The 26,652-nt window shown below is 37.3% G+C and overlaps 1 protein-coding gene across 1 annotated transcript in view; it reads right to left on the reverse strand.

Moving 5' to 3' along the window:
* Positions 1–26,652, reverse strand: part of LOC106878635 (uncharacterized) — a 33,710-nt gene that overhangs the window by 5,723 nt on the left and 1,335 nt on the right. Inside the window, exons 2-5 of the mRNA XM_014927915.2 lie at positions 21,898–22,015; positions 18,074–18,209; positions 7,592–7,771; positions 4,454–4,589 (exon numbers count right to left, since the gene is read on the reverse strand). Of these exons, the coding sequence (XP_014783401.1) occupies positions 4,454–4,589; positions 7,592–7,771; positions 18,074–18,209; positions 21,898–22,015 (570 nt within the window). The remainder of the gene's footprint in view (positions 1–4,453; positions 4,590–7,591; positions 7,772–18,073; positions 18,210–21,897; positions 22,016–26,652) is intronic.

Genomic DNA, 26,652 nt, shown 5'->3' on the forward strand with positions numbered 1-26,652 from the left:
TAGTCTGTTGACTATAGATAGCTATTTTAATTTGATGCTGTTTCAATTGTATAGACTAAGTCTGAGATATTGTATTTTATTATTAGAAATAAAATGTTGTATCTACAGTGTTTAACAGGGGTGGGCGACATTTTTCTAATATACAAAGAACAATGTCATTATTAAACAAAGGAAATGAATGTGCAAGAATGTGGGACAAGATTTTACTCAAGAAACTAATTCAAAAAAAATATTGAGATTTAAATAATTATTAGTATGCTTCTTTTTTTCCCCATTAAACTGCAACCATGCTGTGGCACCCCACTTCAGGAGTTTATTTTTTTAAAAATAGATTACTGCAACCCCAATCCTTATTTCAGTTTAGTATTTATTTTATTGATGAACCAAATTACCATTTTGACATGACTGACTATTTGCAAGCAACAACCTGTGGTGTCAAACACAAACATGGACAAATACCACCCCCTCCACATACAATATGCTTCTGTGATTTCTGTCTATCAAATTCAATTCATAAAGTATTGGTCAACCTCAGGCTATAGTAAAAGACACTTACCCAAAGCACCAGACAGTGGAAATGAACCTGGTACTACATTGTTGCAAAGAGAACTTCCTAACTACAGCTACATCTGTACCTATGAATGATTTTTTTTTTTTTGTTTTTTTTTCTTTCTATTTTTAAATAAATGTCTAGAACATTGACATTAAATACAGAAAACAGCTCTGACACGAAATTAATTATCTTGAACATTTTTAACATAGAACTTAAAAGTTAAAAAAAAAGATACATAGAATACATAAAAGTGTATTTAAAAACAATGAGTTAAATGAAACTTGAAAATATTTTGCTTTTCATAACAACACAAATTACTATTGTTTTTAGCTCTTGTTTGGATAGTATAACACTATCAAAGAGGTTAAATAACTTGCACACACTGGCTACATCCAAATTACTCTCTTCCTAAATCATTTCATAAAAACAAACTTAACTGTGTTCCATGGTCCATCCTATTTTCAGCATCTTATACTAATTTTTTGTTAACATGCTAGTACTCCAGCATAGGCATAGATGCGTAGGTGAAACCAGATCAGCATATACCAGAGGTTACTTTAAAATAATAAATTTCTTCTAGCTTTTGTGCATCCTTCACAATGCTTTTCCTTTGTGCATTTATCCATGCCCTCTCTCTTTTTCTCTCTTACACACACTAACAAATATCATCATCATCATCGTTTAATGTCCGTTTTCCATGCTGGCATGGGTTGGATGGTTTGACTGAGGTCTGGAGAGCCAGCGGCTGCACCAGGCTCCAATCTGATCTGGCAATGTTCTCTACAGCTGGATGCCCTTTCTAATGCCAACCACTCCAAGAGTGTAGTGGGTGCTTTTTATGTGCCACCGGCACGGGAGCCAGTCGGGAGTATTAACATTGGCCATGTTTGGACGGTGCTTTTTACGTGCCACCAGCACGGGAGCCAGTCAGGTGGCACTGGCCACAGCTACAATATTGGTTTTACTTGACTCAACAGAGCTTCTCAAGCATATCATATCGCCTGATGCATCAAGGGTACTCTTAACTGGGCTGGATCTCACTTTAGTTGCTGGGTCTTCTCAATCACAGCATATCTCCAAAGGTTTTGGTCTCCTGTCATTGTCTCTGTGAGGCCCACTGTGTGTGTGTGTGTATATATATACAGGCATTCCGTCAGTTACGACAATGAAGGCCCCAGTTGATCCGATCAATAGAACAGCCTGCTCGTGAAATTAACATGCGAGTGGCTGAACATTCCACAGACATGTGTACCTTTAACACAGTTATTGGGGAGATTCAGCGTGACACAGAGTATGACAAGGCTGGCCCTTTGAAATACAGGTACAACTAAAACAGGAAGAAAGAGTGAGAGAAAGTTGTGGTGAAAGAATACAGCTGGGTTCGCTACCACCCTGTGCTGGAGCCTCATGGAAATTTAGGTGTTTTCGCTCAATAAATGCAACACCCAGTCTGGGAATCAAAACCTCAATCTTATGACTGCGAGTCCACTGTCCTAACCACTGGGCCATTGCGCCTCCATATATACATGCATCATACAAATTTCAAAAACTAATATATAACAATGAGCTATCTCAGAAAGAAAAAATATACAATAAAAATAGCAAAAAAATTGTTCTTACAATGATGGAACAAGAGCTGTTGTATAAAATAGAAGTCAGAGAGTGACTGCTACTATACTGAATTAACTACTCTGGCAAAAATAAACACACAACGTTAAGACTATTTCTATACAAAACACAAGTTTAACTAGACTTGATTTTTTGTTTCTGAGTGTGTGCTATTAGATTTGAAAACCTGATCAGATTACATCATGATATTACAAGAAAATTATTGTAGAAGAAAAATTACCATCACTGGAATGTGTGCAGCACTCATGTAGTACACCCAAAATATGGACTGCATATATGAGCCATTATGTATTAAGAGACTGAGGTAAATGATATGTTCCATTATTGTAACTTTTGTCACTGTCATGCCAAAATGTTTAAGATGAATTATTTAGCAACACTGATGGAAGAATTCATTGTACTGCTAACTTTATTTTTAAAAAAATGACATTTTGTAAAACATTATTTTAAACAATTTCATCTACTTTTGTCACCAACTGCCTAATATGCTTGGAACAAGTCTAACACTCATGCAAGGAATAGCAGCCAAATGTCCATCAAATTACACCCTACTAGCATATAAAAGAAAAGAAAGACGTTATGGATAATAGTCCACAGCTTGAAAATTCAGGAGACATGAATGATGGTCACAATTGGAATACCTCTGAGGGGAAGACCCAGAAAGATGTGGGACAAAGTAGTGAGAAAGCTCTTCAGATGCTGGGCCTAACTGAGGAAATGACAAAGGACCAGGAGTTGTGATTTGCTGTGCTTGAGAAGATTCATCAAGCTAAGAAAAATTATTGCCATACATACAGTATGGTGCCATGCAAAATGCACTCGTGCTAGTGCCATGCAAGATACACTTGTGCCAGTGCTGGTGGCACGTAAAAAGTACCTAGCACACTCTATAAAGTGGTTGGTGTTAGGAAGGGCATCCAGCTGGAGAAACTATACCAAAACAGACAATTGGAGCTTGGACCCCTCCCCAGCTGGTTAGCTTCAGTCAAACCATCCGACCCATGGCTTCATGGAAAATGGATGTTAAACAATGATAATGATGATGATAGGGCTGTTCACAGGCTAAACAGGACTGGAATAAAGGATTGTGTGTAGTACTTGTTTGCAATATGGAAAAGAGCATTGTAACTCTACATGCTATAAAGATTTGTGAGTTTACTCTAAGTTCATAAATGAGTACATTAAGAACATATTTATGAATTTATCCCAGCCCAAGTCTGTGTTGTTTAACCTGTGAACTGCCTTAAGATCAAAGGTGTTCCAGTAGTGACCATCATTCATGTCTTCTGAGTGTTCAAGCAGTGGACTATTATCCATAAGATCTTTTTTTATAAGCTAGTAGGGTGTAATTTGATGGACATTTGGCTGCTATTCCTTACATAAGTGTTAGACTTGTCCCAAGCACATTAGGCAGTCGGTGACAAAAGTGGCTGAAATTGTTTAAAATAATGTTTTACAAATGTTTTCTTCTTTTAAGATAAGGCTAGCAATACAAAGAATTCTTCCATCAGTGTTGCTAAATAACTCATCTTAAACATTTTGGCACAACAATGACAAATGTTACAGTAATGGAACATATCATTTACCTCAGTCTCTTAATACATAATGGCTCATATATGCAATCCATATTCTGGGTGTGCTACATGAGTGCTGCACACACTCCAATGAGGGTAATTTTTCTTCTGTAATAATTTTCTTCTTGTAATATAATGGTATAATCTGGTCATGTTTCCAAATCTAATATTAGCATCCTTCAGCTACTAATAACAATGGAAACTGTTTAAAATGGATTTTATATATAAAAAAAAGGTTAACAGGCTCAAAAATGTTTACATCAGTTTCATTGTCAGTGCTATTAAAAATAAAAAAGAAACATGTAGGTTAATATACTATGGATTATTGCACAAAAATGTACCATTCATAAATGTTTGTGATATATCAATTAAATTTATAACTTTATTTTTATGGTCTTTCCTTCCTTCTTTTCTTCATCATTTTAATGTCTATTTTTCCATAACTGCATATATATATATATATATATATATATATATATATGGAGAGAGAGAGAGATTAAATCTACAGTAAGGTGTTGATTTTTGCTTGTAACTACTTCGTCTTACAACATAGCTAATACACTTGGAAAAGGCATGAACATTGCAGCTGCTATCTACTCTGTTTTTAGAAATTGTAGATTTCAAGACTTCCAAGCTTCCTTAGAGATACACCTGAAAAATATGCACTGAGATAGATTTGATATTATTTGTATCTTACCTGGAACATATATATCAACAGGTATCACTCGATCACATCCACGGACAACAGCATATGAATAGTGGTAGTAACCACCTCCATTAGCACAGCTCCCCATTGATATTACCCAGCGAGGTTCTGGCATCTGATCATAAACCTGTCGAAAATAAAGTGTACAGAAATGTCTGGCATTTTTTTAAACTTCCAAAAATGTTCAAAATTATTTTTTCTTTAAAGGCAAATGATTTGAATAATTTTTCTTTTCTTGTAAGAGCTGGGGATATAGATCTACTCATCTACCTTATACTATGTAAATGTATTTGTTGTTGTGTAACTTAATTTGACCATCAGCAGAATGCTGGTTAGGTATCTGGGTTTCTTCTACAGGCACCCACCCCACAAAAAATACAATCAACAGATGTATCATATACTGGACTTAGATCAGTCTTCTCATACACTATTTTCTTGAGTGAGATGAAATGTAAATACACTAGTTTTGGTAAAATCAAATCTATTTTTAAACTCAAATGATTCAACTAGAAAGTGAATATTAAAAGAAAGTAACTCATAACTATGTTTCAATAAATCTCTGTCATCATTATTTCAATGTATGTTCATCCATATTGAAAAGCATTTCTGCATATCTGTGATATAGGTTTCTCCATTCATCTTTCTTGATCCAATGTCAACTCATCTGTAAATTCCAATCATTAGGGAACTAACTTAAATGACGTTTTTTCCTTAGCTTTTATTGGATACAAGGGCATGGCTGTGTGGTTAGGAAGCTTGCTTCCCATCTACATGGTTTCAGGTTCAGTCCCACTGCGTGGCACCTTGGGCAAGTGTCTTCTGCTATAGCCCCGGGCTGACCGAAGCCTTATGATTGAATTTGGTAGGCGGAAGTTACTGCCGTGTGTGTATATGTCTGTGTATGTGCTTGTGCCTCTTTCCCAGAGTGAGAGAGGGAAATAAAACATTGTTTTCTGATTTTTCATGTGGCACTACTGCTACTTCAGAATAGTATATTATCACAATATACTCCTATCCCTGAAGTCAATAAAGCTGATCACCTTTTGATTTCCTTCATTTAAAGCCAAGCCATTTACTGTCACACTTGTGTACATATCAGGTATTTTAAAGAAAAGAATCTGTTCCACATATCTAGAACCCTGAAGAACATTCTTTACACCAATTAAATGTAAATGATAATAACAATAACAATGTAAGAAACAATAATTCTTATTTTTATGTCAGCCTAGACTCAATATACCAGAACATGTCAAGCTGTAGTTATTTATTATATGTGAACTTTCCAAAAACCCTGTGCTGAGATGAAATTAGGAGTGGTAATGAAAGATAAAACATTGTTTATTGGAAAGAGTTGTGTTATCTGTCAGAAATTAGAGAGCTCTTAAAAGACTTTATTTTCCATATATATATAACACATGCAATCAAAACTAATAATGTCATTAACCTCAAATCTGTCTGAAAAAGTATTAATGCTAAAGAGAGTTGGCAGACATCCAATGATACATGTTGATTTGGACAACAAAATATGATAATTTTGAAAGCAAAAGCAATATATATGAATTTTTAGAGCAACTACTGTTCTTATAACTAGTTAAATGTAATTTATGTGAGGAGAGAGAGACAGAGAGCATTTGAAATGAAATAGAGATTATATACTGGATTTAAATAAATGCAATATATATATATATATATATTTGTTTGCAGGTGCAATAAAGACTGCAAACAAACAGGAAACAACTTCTATCTCATTCCAGGGTGAAAAACTAGAGGTAGTCGATAGCTTCCGCTATCTGGGCGACCAAGTTAGTAGTGGGGGTGGGTGCGCTGAAAGTGTAGCTGCTAGAATAAGAATAGCCTGGGCAAAGTTTAGAGAGCTCTTACCCCTGCTGGCGACAAAGGGACTCTCACTCAGAGTAAAAGGCAGACTGTATGACGCATGCGTACGAACAACCATGCTACATGGCAGTGAAACATGGGCTGTAACTGCTGAGGACATACGTAAGCTCGCAAGGAATGAAGCCAGTATGCTCCGTTGGATGTGTAATGTCAATGTGAATACCCGTCAGAGTGTAAGTATCTTGAGAGAAAAGCTGAACATTAGAAGCATCAGTTGTGGCGTGCAAGAGAGACGATTGCGCTGGTATGGACATGTGGTGAGAATGGAGGAGGATAGCTGCGTGAAAAAGTGCCACACCCTAACAGTTGAGGGAACCCGTGGAAGAGGTAGGCCCAGGAAGACCTGGGCTGAGGTGGTGAGGCAAGACCTTCGTACATTGGGCCTCACCGAGGCGATGACTACGGACCGAGACCTTTGGAAATGGGCTGTGCGTGAGAAGACCCGGCAAGCCAAGTAAGATCGTTGCCAGTGCCCCTGGACTGGTTCTTGTGCGGGTGGCACATGAGATGCACCATTTTGAGCGTGGCCGTTGCCAGTACCGCCTGACTGGCTCCTGTAGGATTTTCGAGCGAGATCGTTGCCAGTGCCCCTGGACTGGCTTGTGCGGGTGGCACATAAAAGACACCATTTCGAGCGTGGCCGTTTTCGTGCGGGTGACACGTAAAAGCACCCACTACACTCTCTGAGTGGTTGGCGTTAGGAAGGGCATCCAGCTGTAGAAACTCTGCCAAATCAGACTGGAGCCTGGTGTTGCCATCCGGTTTCACCAGTCCTCAGTCAAATCGTCCAACCCATGCTAGCATGGAAAGCGGACGTTAAACGATGATGATGATGATGATGATATATATATATATATATATATATATCCTCTCTTAACCCTTTAGTGTTTGCATTATTCTGCCAAAATTAATGCTTTTTCATCCACATTGTTTTGAACTAATCATGCATTATCTTGTAGCTATGAGATTTTGATGAGGTAGCTGTTAATTTTCAAAATGATATTGTAGGGTTGGTGTGAGAGACCAGATTTGGCCAGTTTGAACATAAAACAAGCAGAATACTGTTGGCCGGATATGGCTGGTTTAAATGCTAAAGGGTTAAAGTTGAATACCTAAAAAATGAATTACTCAAAGTATCAAACTTGCTGTATAAATGGTTAGTTTCATAAAGACTCTTAGTTATTTCTTTTCAAGAGAAATGGAAGAGATAAATGTAGAAACTCTTTAACTTACTTTTCTGAGGGCAGGAGCCATTTTATTTGTGAGAGTGCCAGCAACTATAATCACATCTGCTTGACGAGGACTGGCTCGAAAAACTACTCCAAAACGATCCATGTCATATCTTGGGGCAGCTATATGCATCATCTCCACAGCACAACATGCCAAACCAAATGTCAAAGGCCACAATGAACACTATGAAAATAGCAAAAAGAGTAGTAAATAAAAGTCACCTAAAACTTTGAAGAAAAGCAAAAGATCAAAAATATCATTTAAAAATTGTAAATTTTATCATACAGAAATGAAATCTGTTTTAAAACCTGGGAATCCATACTCGACAAGTTTAAATGGGTCTGTAAAACAATCTTTCACTCAAGACTCATTGTTCTAAGGTCTGATTTAACTATTTCATGCACCCTGTACACTAAATCCCTCAATAAGACTGCTATCAATTCTGACAGCATATTTGATCCACAAAGTGTTTGTGTCATTTATCCCCTTTATCTACATAAAGCCTTCTCAATGCTTGCTAGAAAACAGAATGCAAGACCTTACCTAAAATCCTCCATAGGTCAAGGAATCAAAGATAGTTATTCTTGTTGAGTCAAGAATTTCTTGTGGATGTCTCACAAAATATAGTTCATCTGGATTTAAATGCTATTATCAACTTAAACTACATCATACCAGCTTAATTCTGTAACAAAGCGATACTGTGGAACCTGAGTAAACTTGTGATAGTTTGCATTTGCAGATGCTAAAACAAACATTTCAAAATGAGAATGTGTTAGTCTGTTGTCAGAAAAAGAGGTCTAATAGTTTAAGAAGGGCCAATCACCAGATGAGTAAAAATGTGACTGCCAACTCTATATAATTTAATATTGGTTATAGTAATTACATTTTCATTCATCAGGCTTATTTTCTACTCATGACAAACTATGTAGAGGTGGGTGATGTATTAAAAGCAATATATGTGGTGCAAGAGAGAAAGTGTTGGCTGGTAGTGCAGTATGTTGAAGTTAGAGTGTATTGGATAAGGAGATAACAATGTACTAATGCAGCTATGTGCATGTGTGTGTGTGTGTGTGTGTGTGTGTGTGTGTGTGTGTGTGTGTGTGTGTGTGTGTGTGTGTGTAGTACATCTAGTAAAAGTGAGCAGTGATGAGTATATTGTGATCAGTACAGGTGGTGAGGAGAGAAAAGATGATGGACTATGAGTGATAAGTAGATGGTGAAAAAAGATGGGGAGAGAATTATGAGCAATAGGTGGCAAGAATACAAAGTGAGTGGGCAGCAAATGTAGACCTGGCAGAGTACAAATATTGTAGCCTCTAACATCACCCTTTAGTTAGGATATGTGTTGCTGTATTGTTCTGCAGCACCATGTATAGCCAGTCAGTATGATCCTTTGCCATTTTCTCTATGAGATACAGCATCTCGAGGTTAGCCTTTGCCATTTTACCCCATGTTTTTCTCAGCACCCTGCTCATATGAGTTCCATTAACATGGAATGCACAACTTCTCTATGCAGTCATCATTCTTACTCATTACATGCTCATACCATCACAACTTTCTCTCTTGTAATAACACCTGATACCTCATATCCATTTTCCCTCTCAGTTCATTTGTACACTGGAATTCATGCACACTAACATTACACTTCCATTGGAGCATGCTTGCCTCATATTTTCTATTCTTCACAAGTCTTCTACAGCCAAGGTCAAATGTCTCACTACCATGCATCATCACATTTCCAATACAAATGTCATATAATCTACTCAGCTCATTAACAAAGCAGTACAATAAAGAATAAACAATGTTTATATGTTATATATGAAAATGAATAAACTATTCAGCAATGATTAGACAAGTTGTACCAAATTAACATTAAAATATGTTTGTGATATATTTTAACTTCTAAAGGTAAATTCACTGCAGTTACCATGAGAAAAAAATTCTCACTTATGGTAAAAGGTGTAAAAACAGCATATTTGCTTAGTGTCTCCCACTAGCAGACTCCCAGACATGTTTCTGGCTTCTTAGCCTTCCTTAGTAAGAAATACTGTAGAGAGACAACCCTGGACAGATTCTAAAGCTGTAGCTTTATCTTAGAACAATCAACTTTGCAATCATGTACTTTCAGGTTCAGTTTCACTATGTTGCATCTTGGGCAAAAGTCTTCTACCATAGTCCTGAGCTGACAAAGATTTGTGAGTGAATTTGGTTGACACACACACACATAGGTGTGTGTAAGCATTTGAAAGAGTGTATATGCATGTGTGTATCTTTCAATTTGAAGGACAAGGGGAAATATTACTTTGCTTGGAAAGAAGTAGAGGTTGGCAACAAGATGAGCATCCAACTGCACAACATCTGTCTCAACAAATTTTGTCTGACCCATGCAAGCATGGAAAAGTTGAGGTTAAAACAATAATGATGATAATACACTTTTAATTCTGTACAGTGAACTCAAATAGGGAAAATAATTCTATTCATCAAGCCACATCAACATATTTATAAAATTAAGTGAAATGCTGTTGTTGAGTCTTTTTGCAATAATATCAATATGTGGTTGTAACACCAAAATACATTTTGCAAGCTATGCAATGACAACATTGCAAAATGTTTTATGAACTGCTGGCTCTGTCATAAGGTCAAAAAGAAGCCACCACAGAACTTGCTGAAGGATGCATAGAGCTATGGTAAATAAATGAACTGTATTAAATGGAATATCACAGAATATGCTTACCAAGTGGTTCAATATATGAAAGCATTTTTAGGTTACTTGCTTTGAAAGCAAGTAAAATTACAGCAGTTTTAATGAATGTTGTGATAAGGTATGAATATTTAATTGACAATAAGTAAGTGATTTGATTAACAGCAAATATTTTCCAAGTCACAGCTTGGACTATCCTTGAGAGCCATTTTAACTGGGGCCCAGTATTGTATGTATTTTGGGATCATACATAGATTCAGTTACATAGGGTTAACATATTTGTAGTGTAAAAATTGGTAGGCAAACTGCACTTTGCAATGTTGTGATAAGGTATGAATATTTAATTGACAATAAGTAAGTGATTTGATTAACAGCAAATATTTTCCAAGTCACAGCTTGGACCATCCTTGAGAGCCATTTTAACTGGGGCCCAGTATTGTATGTATTTTGGGATCATACATAGATTCAGTTACATATGGTTAACATATTTGTAGTGTAAAAATTGGTAGGCAAACTGCACTTTGCAATGTTGTGATAAGGTATGAATATTTAATTGACAATAAGTAAGTGATTTGATTAACAGCAAATATTTTCCAAGTCACTTGCTGACAGTAAGTCTATATAGTGTGTGAGTGAATGTAAACATTATTTTAGTATTTCAAGCTGTTTTTTTATACTATGAGTGGTATGGGCTTCTTTTCTCCCTTATTACAGCTACCTACTTATCAGTAAAGTAGGAATGGAGCCTATTGTCAACTAGAGATATGTATGAAGTTAGTGCTAACACACTTGATGTAGTGAGTAGGATAACATCCTTAATAAGTGTACGCTTATGTATGTCACAAACCATTCAATTCTGAAACCTGACCACACTGTTTTAAAACAAACAAGTCAATATGAATGTAAGTACACTTTTTCAAAGGGAGATCAATGGCACTTTGAAAATAGTTATAAAAATTATTCAAAGATTTCTTTAAAAATATTATCAAAATATATCTATTTCATAGCTGGTATTGAATATGCAAGATCTTTTCTGGAAAACTGCTAAGTATCATAGTAAGGATGCATTTTTTTAATGAAGCAATTCTTTTTACAGCTGGATGTTCTTTGTAGTATTAACCACACAATTGTGATGTCAACACAGAACCAATTGTATGGAACCTGTTGCTATTCAGGTAAAAATGATGCATGCATATTAGTGTAGCTACCTTGACCAGAAGCTATTGTAATGTTTGAACACAGTCATTTATGGGGCTTCACTAAAATTAAATACTGTAAGAAAAAAAATTTAAATACTAATAAAAAAAATTCCCTTACTTAGATAAATAAATATAGGATACTGACTACAAATTAGGGGGCTATTATCAACAAAATAAAATGTTGAAAAATCAATTTAAAAAAAAAGTGTATGAAATTAAAGTACTGTGTTACTGTTAACAAAGCCAGGAAATTAACTCGCAGCCATTATGCTGTATCCTCAGGTAAGGTACATTACTCTGCTTACATAAATCATGTAAATAGAAACCATGTTTATTTAGTTGAAAGAGATCTAAGTTAAGGTGGTGACTAACATTGATATACAAATATTCAAATTTGAGAGAGAGGAAAACATTCAACCCATACTAATACAGATGCCAATCTCATGGGTAATGAAAAAGATAAGTAATATTCTATAAGCATATCAGGTGAGACTGGGAGACTGCTGATAACATCATCTTGATTCAAGAGAAGATAAATTTCAGTAATTACCTGTTGCTTTCTGGGACATATGAGCTCTGTACTACAAGCTGGTGATAGGCTTATTGATTATAGTCTCTACTGTTTACAACAGTCAAACTGCACTTCACTTCCTTCTTGTGCCAAAGAAACCTCCATGCCAGTCATGGGTAAACTGTGTCCCACAAGACTCTCTGAATGGCACGCTTAACAAAAAAATTGCCCTTAACCCTTTAGCATTTAAACAGGCCATACCCAGCCTGAATATTCTACCTATTTTAAGTTCAAACCAGCTAGATCTGACCTCTCACACCTCCTCTACAATGTCATTCTAAAAGTAAACAATCACATTATTTGAAATCATGATGCTACAAATTAATACAAGATTAATTCAATGCAAGGTGAATAAATAAGCATAACATTTCATAAAATAATTGATAATGAACCATGTCTCACGTAGCATGCTTCTTGAAAAAAAAGAGCCCATGTCTGCTCTATTCAGTTACTTCAGCTGCTAGAAATAACAGCCAAATCTCCCTCAAGTCACATTGGATAATGTTGTCCTGGATATTGAAAAAGATTAGATGATCACAGATGAAATGTCTTTGATTACATTCTGTTTGATCAGAGCTTAGTTGATTTAAACAACAGCCTAATTACAATTAGGTGGAATGAATTGGTGATGGATACAAACTGTTCACAATTTGTTAGGCAATATTGCTCCCTACCAGCTCTGCTGGTTGTAAATCCTTTTTATTATCTCATTTCCATTCTTACATCAATAGAAATACAAGTTTTGCTCTTACTAAACAGTTCTTCCCTGTTGCTATAGTTTGTACTCCATGTTTGTTGTGGTTAGTGCTGTTTTAAAAAGGCTTCATATGGGAGAGAAAAAAAACAGCAACCACATTGCCTTAAACATTAATGCATGCAGTGTCTTACATGGGAATAATATGTGACAGAGAAAATTAAATCATATGATTAAGAAGTTATTCCCATAACTATTTGGACCATATTTGTCATAGATCTAAGATAATGCTTAAAATGGATTGGCTCTTGGGTATATGAACTGAAGATCAGACATGACACATTGTATTGATAAGTAATTAATCAAAAAACAATTATAAGTCTGTATGATGACTTCTAGAAAAAGATGAAACTTATGACTGCTGGAGAGGAAGATGTATAGGAGCCATAAAGTCTACAGATACATAGGAAATAAGTTTTCTAAAATGCCTTGGAGGCTTTTGAGAGGTAGTGGATAATTTCTGCTACAAGCATCAGTGGTGCTGGTGATTTGTAAAAAGCACCTAGTATACTCTGCTATAAAACAGAATGCAAGACCTTACCTAAAATCCATCTACCAAATTCACTCACAAGGCATTGGTATACCTAGGGCTATAGCAAAAGACACTTTTGTGTGTGTGTGTGTATCATTATCATCCAGTTTCTAGACATGAGTAGTCCTGAGACCAAGGCATCTGCCAGGAAAGCAGGGATGCTACTCCCCAAGTATATATATAATACATGATGGGATTTTTTTTCAGTTTCTGTCTATCAAATCCACTCAAAAGGCTTTGGTTGGCCCAGAGCTATAGCGAAGACATTGCCCAAGGTACCACGCAGTGGAACTGAACCTGAGATCACACAGTTGTGAAGCAAGCTTCTCAAACTAAACAACGATGCAAATCAAAAGAATGTGTTCACCTTTGATGTTAACTGAGATTGGCATAATCCAGAATAATGTCTAGTCCTCTGAGTTGCAATATAAAAGTTTCACATTATTTTATATCTGCTTTCCAGGCTAACATGGCTTGGATGAGTCACTATAATCCAAATCAGTTCTTATTGAGAGTTACTGCCCCTCTAAATAGGTTGGAGAACTATGCCTCATCTTTGGCATGATTTCTATTGCTGGATGCACTTGCTATCATCAACCACTTTACAGAGTGTGCTGGGTGCATTTTATTGTGGGACCATCACTAGAAAGTGTCATATTCTCAACAAGACTAAGGGATCCTCTTGCTCCTATGTTGTTTCCACTCAACTGTCAACTACTTTATACCATGAACAAATGAAGTTATCTTGTACCTTATAATATTAAAGAATCCTTAGTAGTCTAAGATGTGCTGAAGGCAACACGACTAATGTGAATAGAAGACACAGCCAAAACAGAAGAACCAGCAAGAGTGAATGAAAGGAGTAAGGGTATGCCCAGAATAGAGTGATGGATATAACAGAGGTGAACAATAGTAAGAGTGAGAAATGGATGTCAATAACAAGTGATAGAAAGAAGACAAAGTGATAACCGGCAGTACAGAATTTACAATAGCATATTGAGAACAAACAGATCCAATACTATTCTTATATATAGACCTCATGATGAGTGAGAATAACAATGGTTAAGAGAGGAGACTGAATATAAGTAAGTCCAATAGCATCCTTCATCACATGGGTGGTATGGTACAGTGATGAAAGGAAAAGTGAGTATTAGAAAAATGAGTGTCTGATAAGCACAATAATAACTGGGTTACACAGGGAGCATTGTAGAGGGAGTAGAAAAGATCCACTGCAATTCTTAGTTACACCAGTAGCATAATATAGTGAACAGGAGAGAGGGTGAGTGATAGAGATGAGAGAATATCAAAGAGGCAGGATAGAAAGTAGATGTAGATTTGACAGAAAATATATATTGTGTCCCAGCATTAATCACTACTACCATTTTTCAACACCTTATTCATCATGCTTGCACAAGTGGTTGGGTCTCCTCCAGTACTGTATGTTGTCAAACATGGGCTTTTGTCATCCTCTCTGTGTGATACACATTTCAAGACTACTTAGTCTCAGGTGTTTCTCAGCTTTTCCCTTCCCCAGGGTCCACTGTGTGTGGTACTTTTTTTAAACAACTGTCACCCTCCATCACAAGTCTGTATCAGTGACATCTCACTTACACACTAAATATGATTACTTTTATTCCAGTTTTTCACTTCATTTGTATACTGCCATACATGCACTCTCACTTTAGTCATTCAATAGAGCATGCTTGCTTCATTTCTCTTTAGTCTTTACAAATCAGCTATACTCAAGGTTCGTATCTTGCTACCATGCAGTATCACACTTTGCATACAAGCATCATACAATCTGCCCTTCACTCTGAGCTAGAAACCCTTTGTTAGTAGCAAAGGTAACTCCTTGAACTTTTTGAACCTGTTCTTCCTCTGGCTTCTATGCTTTCAAAACATACCTCTAACTACAAATTGGGTCACCTAAGTAATGAAAGCTATAAACTATTGTCCTCTGAATATTTAAGAAAATTTATTCTGTGTGCACCTGGTACATACTGCTCCAGTACACCTGCTGCATATGAGGTCTGCCTACTCTGTAAGTCTGACATTTTGTGCATCATTTATACTGTGTACATCATATGAAATTCTTGCCTACACCTTTTATGGGCATTGAACATGACAAATTCCCTGACAGGAAATGGTCATGCATAATGCAGGGTCCTGTCTTCTTGGTATTTACTAATATTTCAGTCATCGCTGAATTTACACTATGTATCACCTCACATATTCTTACCACCTCCAGAGTTCCTCGAGGGCATGTCTCGACACATCTTTGCCATCATCATCATCATCTCTCTCTCTAACTATTGCTTTCTTTATCTTACTCTCTAACTCACTCTTCTTTCTTTCCCAACAGGAGTATTCATGTATCTACATTACAAGACACTTATGTCTGTCCACCTTCATCTGTAATCTCTCAAATTGCACAAAACCACACCCACTTCTTGTTGAGGGGTTTTTGTCTTGCAAGGTATTTGGTGACCCTGTCAGTGCTGGTGCTACATAGACAGCACCTAATAAACTCTGTAAAGTGGTTGGCATTAGGAAGGGTATCCAACTGTAGAAAGAATGTCAAAATACATTGGAACCTGGTGCAGCTCCTAACCTTGCCAGCTCCTGTCAAACAGCCCAACTCATGTCAGCATGGAAAATAGATATTAAATGATGATAATGACTATTGTTTCCATAACCTAGTCTGACAATTTCATAATGAATCACTTTTGCCCTTATAGCAGACTAACTTAAAAGCTGTACCCCGTGCAAACTTTTACGCTAACTCCTGCGGAGAGCTAATTGGGCCTGTGGCCTAAAACTAAAGAAAGCTTTCTTAATTCATATTATGACCTCTCCTTACTTCCCACTGCTCAAAGCATTTCATAGTTGGCCTCGACAGACTTCAACCACATCCCTGCTGTATTTTGGGGATATTCTATTGTTTGTAAAATTACTTCTCATCTGATGATTACAGTCTTTTATAATGGAGTAATGTTCTCATTCTTCTATTAAAAAGTTACGTAAGAAACATCTGTAATGAGCTGACAATTATCCATCATGTTATTATTCATTTGATACACCAAGTGAATTTACGATTTGTTGAACACTCTAGAGCACACCAACAACATATTATTCAAAGTAATGCGTGATTTGGACCAGCCCCTAGGTGCTAAATACTCATAGGGTTGGTTTTCTCTGTGTACACAAATGAAATATCCTATTTGATATCAACCATAGGCCAGAATCACAGAGATTATCCAACCCTACCTGGTGCATATCTTTTTAAGTACTTGATTCCATTTGAATCCTTATTTTACTATATATATATATCATCATCATCATCATCGTTTAACGTCCGCTTTCCATGCTAGCATGGGTTGGATGATTTGATTGAGGACTGGTCAACCAGATGGCTACACCAGGCTCCAATCTGATTTGGCAGAGTTTCTACAGCTGAATACCCTTCCTAATGCCAACCACTCCGAGAGTGTAGTGGGTGCTTTTACTTGCCACTGGCATGAAGGCCAGTCAGGCGGTACTGGCAACGGCCACACTGGTATATATATATATATATATATATATATATATATATATACACACACACACATACATATACCTACGTATCATCAATCACATAGTACAATGCTGGTGATGTGATTAAGGATGGCAGGGGATTTCTCTTCTGTTGACTACACATTACATTCTTTATCTCTCAATCACTCCCTCCATTTTTCAATTCTAACTGTACTATGCTCCCACTGTGACTGAGGATGGCAGTGGATCCCTTCTGATCACCACATATTACTGCCAGTCACTGTAACTAAAAATTTCACATCTATTCTCTCCATCAACACTCCATTGTGCTGCTCACCTGTAAATGACCTACCTGCTTTCTATTTGCCATGCCACCACCCTCTTCAATCAACTTCTCTGGCCTATCTCATCTATGAATAGCTAGCTATATTGGATCACTTGTGTCTAGTTCACTCTACCCTCCTCTTTTGTACTGCCTGTCATCATTCCATGTCAGTCTGTCTGCTGGCATACTCACATTTCTATTTTTTCAGACATCCTGAGTCTCTGTCATCACTCTATTGTCTGAGTCACAAACCTCTGACATCTCCCTGTCATCTTAGTCATGTTGCCTTGTAAATATATACCTATGTCAAAATACCAAGTACTTGTCATTTATTTCCCCATGACCATCATATATATATCTTCTTTTATATGTTTCAGCCCTGAGGCTGTGGCCATGCTGGGGTACATATATATATCATTTTGTGCCTGCGATTCTTCGACTAAAACCCATTAAGGTGGTGCTCCAGCATGGCCACAATCAAATGACTGAAACAAGTAAAAGAATAAAAGAATATATATATTTATATATCTGCCCTCCCCACCCATTGCTTGACAACAGGTATTGGTTTGTTTACATCCCTTTAACTTAGTAGTTCAGCAAAAGAGAATGATAGAATAAGTACCAGGCATAAAAAAAAAGTACTGTGGCCGATTTGTTTGATTGAACCCTACAAAGTGATGTCCCAGCATGGTTGCAGTCCAATCACTGGAACAGGTAAAAGACAAGATGTATGTGTGTGTGTGTGTATGTGTGTGTGTGTGTGTGTATCCAAATATATAGCACACAAACATGAAGTATACCAACTGAAAAGATAATGTTTACTGTGAGAGATAGAGAGAGAGAGAGAAGTAAAAAGGAATATTTCTTACTTTTCGGCCCCAATTCAAAAGATCATCTAATCTAGCAAGGACATAGTCAACTTTATCAACTGGGTTCTGAAAAGGAGATACAGTCTGACGTTTTGCTGGTGCTGGAACGGTACTTTGCTGGCAAGAAGGCACCAAACTGTAAGAGATAAATATACAAAAAATAAATAAAAATTATTTTCTATAGGAAATAAATTAATGACAATGCCTAATTCAAATAAATAGTCTAAGGATCTAAATTTGAATCAAGTAATTCACACAAACAACAATTAATGAATGCCAATCAATTTGCATTCAATAATCTGGGTGCATTTTATGTGACACTGATACTAAAGTGGTTACACCTCCCACCACCACAAGACTAAAGAGTGCTCTCTACTTTGACAAAATGGAAGAATCTTCTCTTTGCTGCATTTTTTCCATTTGTTTGTTTCTTTCCTTCTAAACTGGCTGAATAGAGAGGGACATTCAATCACATCACAGGTAGCAGAGACCCTTCTACCCCGTTCAGCTTGGTTTTAACACTCCTTTCTAACAGAATAATAAGTGGTTTAATGTTGGGATGGGGCTATTTAGCTATCTGGAAGTTAATACTACGAGATATAATGGTTGGTTTTCTTCTAAAGGAACAGCATGCTTTCATAGAGAGATAGGCCAACTATCATGGGTCATATCAGCAAACAGCTGATGTCTCAATGGTACAATGTGGAATACTAGGAACTTTCAATAGTTAGCCTAGTATCCCCTCTTTTGGAGGTGGGGGCTTGCTTCAATATAATAGATTTTCAGTACATCATTATCATTTAATGCTTGTTTTCTATGCTGGCATCAGTTAGATGGTTTGACAGATGGTGAACCAGATGACTGCACTAAGCTCTACTGTTTGCTCTAGCATGATTTCTATAGCTGTCCTTTCTCATCTATTTTTCTATGTTGGCACCAGTTAACAAGTCTACAGCACTATATATTGCCACTTCTTTTGATCATTTCATCCATGAGGGCAAATATTTTGATACATGATTCACAACTCTGAACTAAAACCAGCTCATTTATTAAGATAATCAAAAATTCACTGTCTAGATTATTTTAATTATCTTAAGATCATTATAACTGTTTTTTAAAACTTGGTTTTAGAGGTCTGCTCTATGGCATCTTCCAATGCATTTCATCTTATTCATATGGCCAATCTTTTTGGATCTGATTTCATCACTCCTCCCAGTTTTTCATCTACTACAGGTAGTTTTCACCATCAAATATAAACTGATTTGCTTATCTAAACTGACACACTTATCTCTCCTACATATACACCACATAATCAACACAATTAAGGTCTTCTAAAGGAAATTACAAAACACTGTAATAAAACACTACAGTATTTTCAGTTGCACTCTATTAGATCAAATTTATCTGAGTCTGAGTAAATCTAAACTCAATCATTGATAACACAGTATTTAGTTTCCTTTCTCTAGAGTAGGATCATAACAGCAGGACAGATATGTTGGGTACAAAGACCACTACATGCAGCCCATAATGAATTTAGAAGGTGGTGAGCTGGCAGAAATGTTAGCATGCCGGGGAAAATGCTTAGTGGTATTTCGTCTATCTTTATATCAAATTCTGCCACGGTCAACTTTGCCTTTCATCCTTTCAGGGTTGATAAATTAAGTACCAGTTGCGTAAAGGAGTCGATCTAATCAACTGACCACCTCCCCAAAAATTTCGGGCCTTGTGCCTAGAGTAGAAAAGAATGAATTTAGAAATTATATTTGTTTATAAGAAAACTAATGGATAATACATTGAAACTGAAGTGGGGGATGTAAGATTTATATGAGTGCAGAATCAAAATTCCTTTTTCATCTATCCATAATGCCCAAGTTATCTAACAATCTACTGAGGCAAACAGTTGATTTGCTTCCATGTGTAATATGGCTGTTGACACTTTCTAATGTGTGCAAACCTGTGCTAAAGTTTACACTTATAAACATGATATACATTCATACAGCAACAATCTTAATGAAAATAATCAGTATTTGATGTAATGAATCTAGTTACTTTGATGCTTGCCTTTTATTGCATCTTCTATTTACCTGAATTTTCATGGTGCAAATAAGAAGTGACTTGCCTATGCTATTTTTAAGAACTTTCGTTGATTGGTTCCTTTCCACAAATGACAGCCTAATTTTTTAGCTTTCTCATATTTAGATTGGTAAGTGAAGAAATATTGTGCTCTGAAATAATGTTCATGGAATCCTACAGTATTCCATAAATAAATATTCCTGAACACAGGGACATAAATCCCACCAAAATTGTGATGAAGTAAGACCTGTCTTTAGACAAAGTAAATAAACTTTAGGTTTTTAGCCATTTTTAAGAAAATTCAGATGACTCAGCAAAAGTCACTATCCTGAATGTCAGCTTCCAAAATTTATCTGCAATTGGATATATCCAGTTTAAAGCCATTCACCATTCCATTAAAGAAGATAGTATTTTTGCAGTGGTTTCCAAAGTGAGAGATATCTCTAAGACTTTGACTATCTTTGATTGGTTATCACAACTGGAACACCAGTTTAAACACAGTCTGATAACCAGTAAAGTGAAGGCTTCTGAAGAACAATCAACATTTCATAACTGGAACAATGGAAATGATGAATTATTAATATCAATGATAGCACATGACAAACAACTTGAATCTTCTAATGGTAATACAACATTCTAACAACAAAGTAGACATGACCCAAAACACAACAGAATTTGTAATGGAGGTTTATTTGCAGGCTGTCAAGCACTTAAAAATATTTACCTTTTAGTGACTGAGACTACTGGAGGTGGTGAAATCAGAGGACAAAACAAATAGAGTGACAGTATCATTGCTAACACAATGATGTTTTACATTCATTTTTCCTATGTGACCATGAGTTGGTGATGTTTACAATACATCAGTCTTTCGTGTGAGATTAATTAAGGAATAAGGGTAAAGATCCCCTTCAGTCATGAATGACTATGGGATTGAATCTAGAAAGTACCCCTGCAAGGCACAAGTCCAAGCAAGATTGCTTATGGAAGACCAGCAGTTGCCCATGCATACTAGCCTCCCCTCTTCACGCCACTGATGTTATCCAAGAGAAAGGCAAAGGCTGATACAGCTTGGCAATTGTGATGTCACAACTCATTTCTATAGCTGAGTGAACTGGAGCAACATGAAATAAAGTGTCTTGCTCAAGAACACAACACACAACCCGGTCCAGGAATCAAACTCAATACCTCATGATTGTGAGTCTGACACACTAACCACGGAGTTAAAATATAATAAAATTGGTAAGTTAAAGGAACAGTAATTTAGTATTTAAACAATCAGAATCATGATACTTAATCATAACTGAATCTGATTATTTATTTTGTTGCATCCATGAATTGATTCAACAATTATAAGCAAAAGTGGTTGTAATAAGTTTCATATTCCAAAATGAAACATTTTGTAGATTTATTTAATCAATTCTAATTTAAAAATTGAATTAAAAATAGGAAAACCTGATAGAAAATAAAAAAATTTAAAAAAAAACAAAACAGAATTTCTATATAAATATTGGTTTCAAATTTTGGCACAAGGCCAGTAATTTCAGGGAAGTGGGTTCGTCAATTAACTCTAGTGTTCAACTGGTACTTATTTTATCGACCAACGAAGGACGAGAAGCAAAGTTGACTCAAAGCATAAAGATGGACAAAATGCCACTAAGCATTTTGCTCAGCATGCTAATGATTCTGCCAGTTTGCTGCCTTAATTTCAATATAAATACTGAAAATACTCCAACAAATGTTAAAAAAGTTACCTTAAATTATCTTTTTTGTGTTCTTCAGTCTTTTGCATTAAAGGTCTACACTGACTAAGCAGTGGTGACCTTCTTGTTGATAATGCAAGGCGGTTAAAACACCCACCTAGTTTCAAAACTAAAAAGAGAAAGAAGAAAAAAAACCATGAAAATTACAGCAAAAAAAAACTCTGCATATTCATCATAATCATTGTTGTAACAACTACTTTTCAGTGTTTACATGAATCAGACGAAATTGATTGAGGCAAATTTTCTATTACTGGATGCCCTTCCTGTAGCCAACTCTTACCAGTTTCCAAGTAAGGTAATATCTTCATATAGTCTGACAAGTTTTTTTTTTTACAGTAACTGGAAATGAACAACATTATTTGTATGATGGTGATGCTTGTTTACAACCATCATGTGGTGTCTACTCAAGGGAACACACCCCTTTACATATACACATACATATATATATATATATATTTACACAAAAGGCTTCTTTCAGTTTCCATTTACCAAATCCACTCACAAAGCTTTGGTCAACCCAAGGTTATTAGAAATACTTTTCCAAGGTGCCATGCAGTGAGACTGGACCCAAGTTTCTCAACCACATAGCCATGCTTACGCCCATATAATTTTTAATGTAAGAGTTACACAAGTTTGCAATTGAGTACATTTTTAATTGTCCCTGATTTCACGATTTAGTATCATGTGGTCAGCCTCTACTTCTGCTACACCCCTAACCTACCACCTTATGACACATTTTCACTCAATGTTCATCATCCATAACATTACTAAATAACTACTGGCATAGTCACTTTCCCACATGACTTGATATTCAGCTATTCTTTTTCCAATAATCTTCCAAAGTTTCTTGTAAATTGACAGTGGACATACAATTGCATATACTCAGCTCATTTCTCACTCCTCCTAATCTCAACATATATATTTCTGTTACACAGTATCAAACTCATTGAGCAAGTTTCATACCATCTAGCTTTTGTGTTTGTAAAGTATCTACATGTGTGTGTATATCATCATCATCATCATCATCATCGTTTAACGTCCGCTTTCCATGCTAGCATGGGTTGGACGATTTGACTGAGGACTGGTGAAACCGGATGGCAACACCAGGCTCCAATCTAATTTGGCAGAGTTTCTACAGCTGGATGCCCTTCCTAACGCCAACCACTCAGAGAGTGTAGTGGGTGCTTTTACGTGTCACCCGCACGAAGGCCAGTCAGGCGGTACTGGCAACGGCCACGCTCGAAATGGTGTCTTTTATGTGCCACCCGCACAAAAGCCAGTCCAGGGGCACTGGCAACGATCTCGCTCGAAAACCCTACGAAGGCCAGTCAGGCGGCACTGGCAACGGTCACACTCAAAATGGTGCATCTTATGTGCCACCCGCACAAGAGCCAGTCCAGGGGCACTGGCAACGATATCACTTGGCTTGCCGGGTCTTCTCACGCACAGCACATATATCGTCGTCGTCGTTTAACGTCCGCTTTCCATGCTAGCATGGGTTGGACGATTTGACTGAGGACTGGTGAAACCAGATGGCTACACCAGGCTCCAATCTGATTTGGCAGTGTTTCCACAGCTGGATGCCCTTCCTAACGCCAACCACTCAGAGAGTGTAGTGGGTGCTTTTACGTGTCACCCGCACGAAGGCCAGTCAGGCGGAACTGGCAACGGCCACGCTCATCTCGCTCGAGAAACCTCATGTGTCACCCACACAAGAGCCAGTCCAGGGGCACCAGCAACGATCTCGCTCGAAAAACCTACAACAACCCCACACAAGAGCCAGTTCAGGGGCACCGGCAATGATCTCGCTCAAAGAAATTTCATGTGTCACCAGCACAAGAGCCAATCCAGGGGCACTGGCAACGAACCCGCTCGAAAGATTTCATGTGTCGCCCGCACATGAGCCAATCCAGGGGCACTGGCAACGATCCCGCTCGAAAGATTTCATGTGTCGCCCGCACATGAGCCAGTCCAGGGGCACTGGCAACGATCCCGTCCCACTCAAAACATTTCATGTGTCACCCGCACAAGAGCCAGTCCAGGGGCACTGGCAACAATCTCGCTCGAAAGATTTCATGTGTCGCCCGCACATGAGCCAGTCCAGGGGCACCGGCAATGATCTCGCTCGAAAAACCTCATGTGTCACCCGCACAGGAGCCGGCCCAGGGGCACCGGCAACGATCTCGCTCGAAAGATTTCATGTGTTGCCTGCACATGAGCCAGTCCAGGGGCACTGGCATCGATCCCGCTCGAAAGGTTTCATGTGTCTCCCGCACATGAGCCAGTCCAGGGGCACTGGCAACAATCCCCCTCGAAACATTTCATGTGTCACCCGCACAAGAGCCAGTCCGGGGGCACTGGCAACGATCTCGCTCGAAAAACCTAATGTGTCACCCGCACAGGAGCCGGCCCAGGGGCACCAGCAACGATCTCGCTCGAAAGATTTCATGTGTTGCTTGCACATGAGCCAGTCCAGGGGCACTGGCAACGATCCCGCTCGAAACATTTCATGTGTCACCCATACATGAGCCAGTCCAGGGGCACCGGCAACGATCTCGCTCGAAAAACCTCATGTGTCACCCGCACAAGAGCCAGTCCAGGGGCACTGACAACGATCTCGCACGAAAGATATCATGTGTCACCCGCACATGAGCCAGTCCAGGGACACTGGCAAATGATCCCGCTCGAAACATTTCATGTGTCACCCGCACAAGAGCCAGTCCGGGGGCACTGGCAACGATCTCGCTCCAAATTTCTTCTATCATGGGTTGTTGCCATCAAGCCTCAGGGCAGCACTGATTCACCTGACCTTTGATCAAAGGCATTCCAGCTATGACCATCCCATCTTGATCTTCACACAGTGTATTGAGGACTATGTTATCCAAAATGTGTTCCTTCTCTTTTAAGACAGTAGGGTGATTTGAAGGTAGAATTAACTGCTATTTCTTGCAGGTTGAATGATGGTATATTGTAGTTGTTATATTTTAATTATGCTTTACCTAACTAAAGTTTCCTTAGAATCCATCAGATTACAGAATGTGATACCCTATTAAAGACATTTCCTTGTAGACAAATGTGAAGTTTGTTCTAGGCTAAAAGCTGTTTCATCACAAGAAATTCTGACTTCACATCCAAGAACAAACCCCAAATCTAGTCGATAAAAAGTTAACTCTAGCATATACTAACACTGTCATCACTCACATACATTCAAGATATAGGAATTACTAAAAGCATATTCATGATGCACAAAGACTTTCAAATACAGGCTAGGTTCAGATTAATTTCTTCACTTGCAATAAAATACCAGTCTGTCAAGGCACAAGAAACATTTCCAGTAACTATTTTTGCTATTGGAAACTGATAGTGATTTTCTTATTAATAAATGCATGTCATTTTTTATAAACCAATGAAAGTTTTGCTGTACATAGTGTCTTTTGGGTGTTCTAAGACTCACTATAAATACATCAGCAGCAAAAAAATCAATAATTGATTGTTGTAGCATTTGTTGGCTAAACCAGCTTCAAAGTCAACAACATAAGAAAAAAAAAACAAAGACTATGCCATTCTAGAAAAACATTACCAAATGTTTTTCTCCAAAACTACAGACTGTGACAATTTGAGTTCTTGTAAGACAATGTAAAATTGGTATGTTAAGAACATCTATATAAAAGAAAATTCTCCAGAAATATGATACTATAAAATGTTCCTTTTTCTTTTAGGACTTGTACTATAATGTTCACTAGATTGAATATTTATATCATGCACAAATGGTTGACAAAATTTCGCCAGTTTTTTTTCCCCCTTAATCTTTTCCTTTTCATCTTGTATTCTTTACAAAACTCAGAAAAAATGTTTTCTGTTGTAAAAACCAACATTCACAATGATACCTTAAGTTTCTTCTATAGGATCCATGTCCAAATTCCAGTTGAATATAATTGGACATTTGATAATAATGGTTCATTTGCTGTGCTTCAAAGAATTTGAAGTACTTTAAAATATCGATGACAGCAGTCACTTTTAAAAGATGTGTTTCTAATAGCAAGAAAGTGCTTTTATTTGTGTATAAAAAGCATTTATGTAATATTCAAGAAAAAAACAATAACAACAAAACAGGTGACATGAAACATAAATTAAATGGAAGGCTGAATACATAAGTTTTATGGATGATAGAACTGAGGCTTGGTGTACTATTAGCATGCATGAAAGACAGAGTACAAGTGCACTGAGAGATGATGCATGCAGGAAAAAAAAGTCCACTGTGTAGAGAGGTGATGTTTAGGAGTGGTAACAGATGGAGCAATATGTGCCTTATGCTCTTGGTAGAGGGAAGAAACCCATGGAAAAGGGCGAACAAGTAAAATGTGGCAAAAATGAAGTCAGATATCAGGAAAGAGAGATCAAATCCTGAGTGCATTAGAGTTGATAGACTATGTATCAGAGAGCCCTGTCAGTACACCACATCACAGTTTGACAGAAATGCTTTCAACTCAAGAAAACTTGGCAAGGAGACTGTTTTGTGCCAGACATGATCAATATTTTACTGATGTCAAGTGCAACAGCAATGCTTTTATAGTTTCTAAAATATGGGTATATGTAAACTGTACTGAAGGCTGAGATGAGAAAAAATTAGGAGACTTGAGGTGACTTAACTATTGTTCTCATCAATTTTGAGATGTGGAAAGTGAGAGTGATAGGCTGATATTTGATAGGGACAGAGTCTTCCTTGTTTGATGAAGGGATATCTTA

Source organism: Octopus bimaculoides, chromosome 4 (genome assembly GCF_046866305.1).
Source record: "Octopus bimaculoides isolate indiv1 chromosome 4, ASM4686630v1, whole genome shotgun sequence".
Taxonomy (NCBI): Eukaryota; Metazoa; Mollusca; class Cephalopoda; order Octopoda; family Octopodidae; genus Octopus; species Octopus bimaculoides.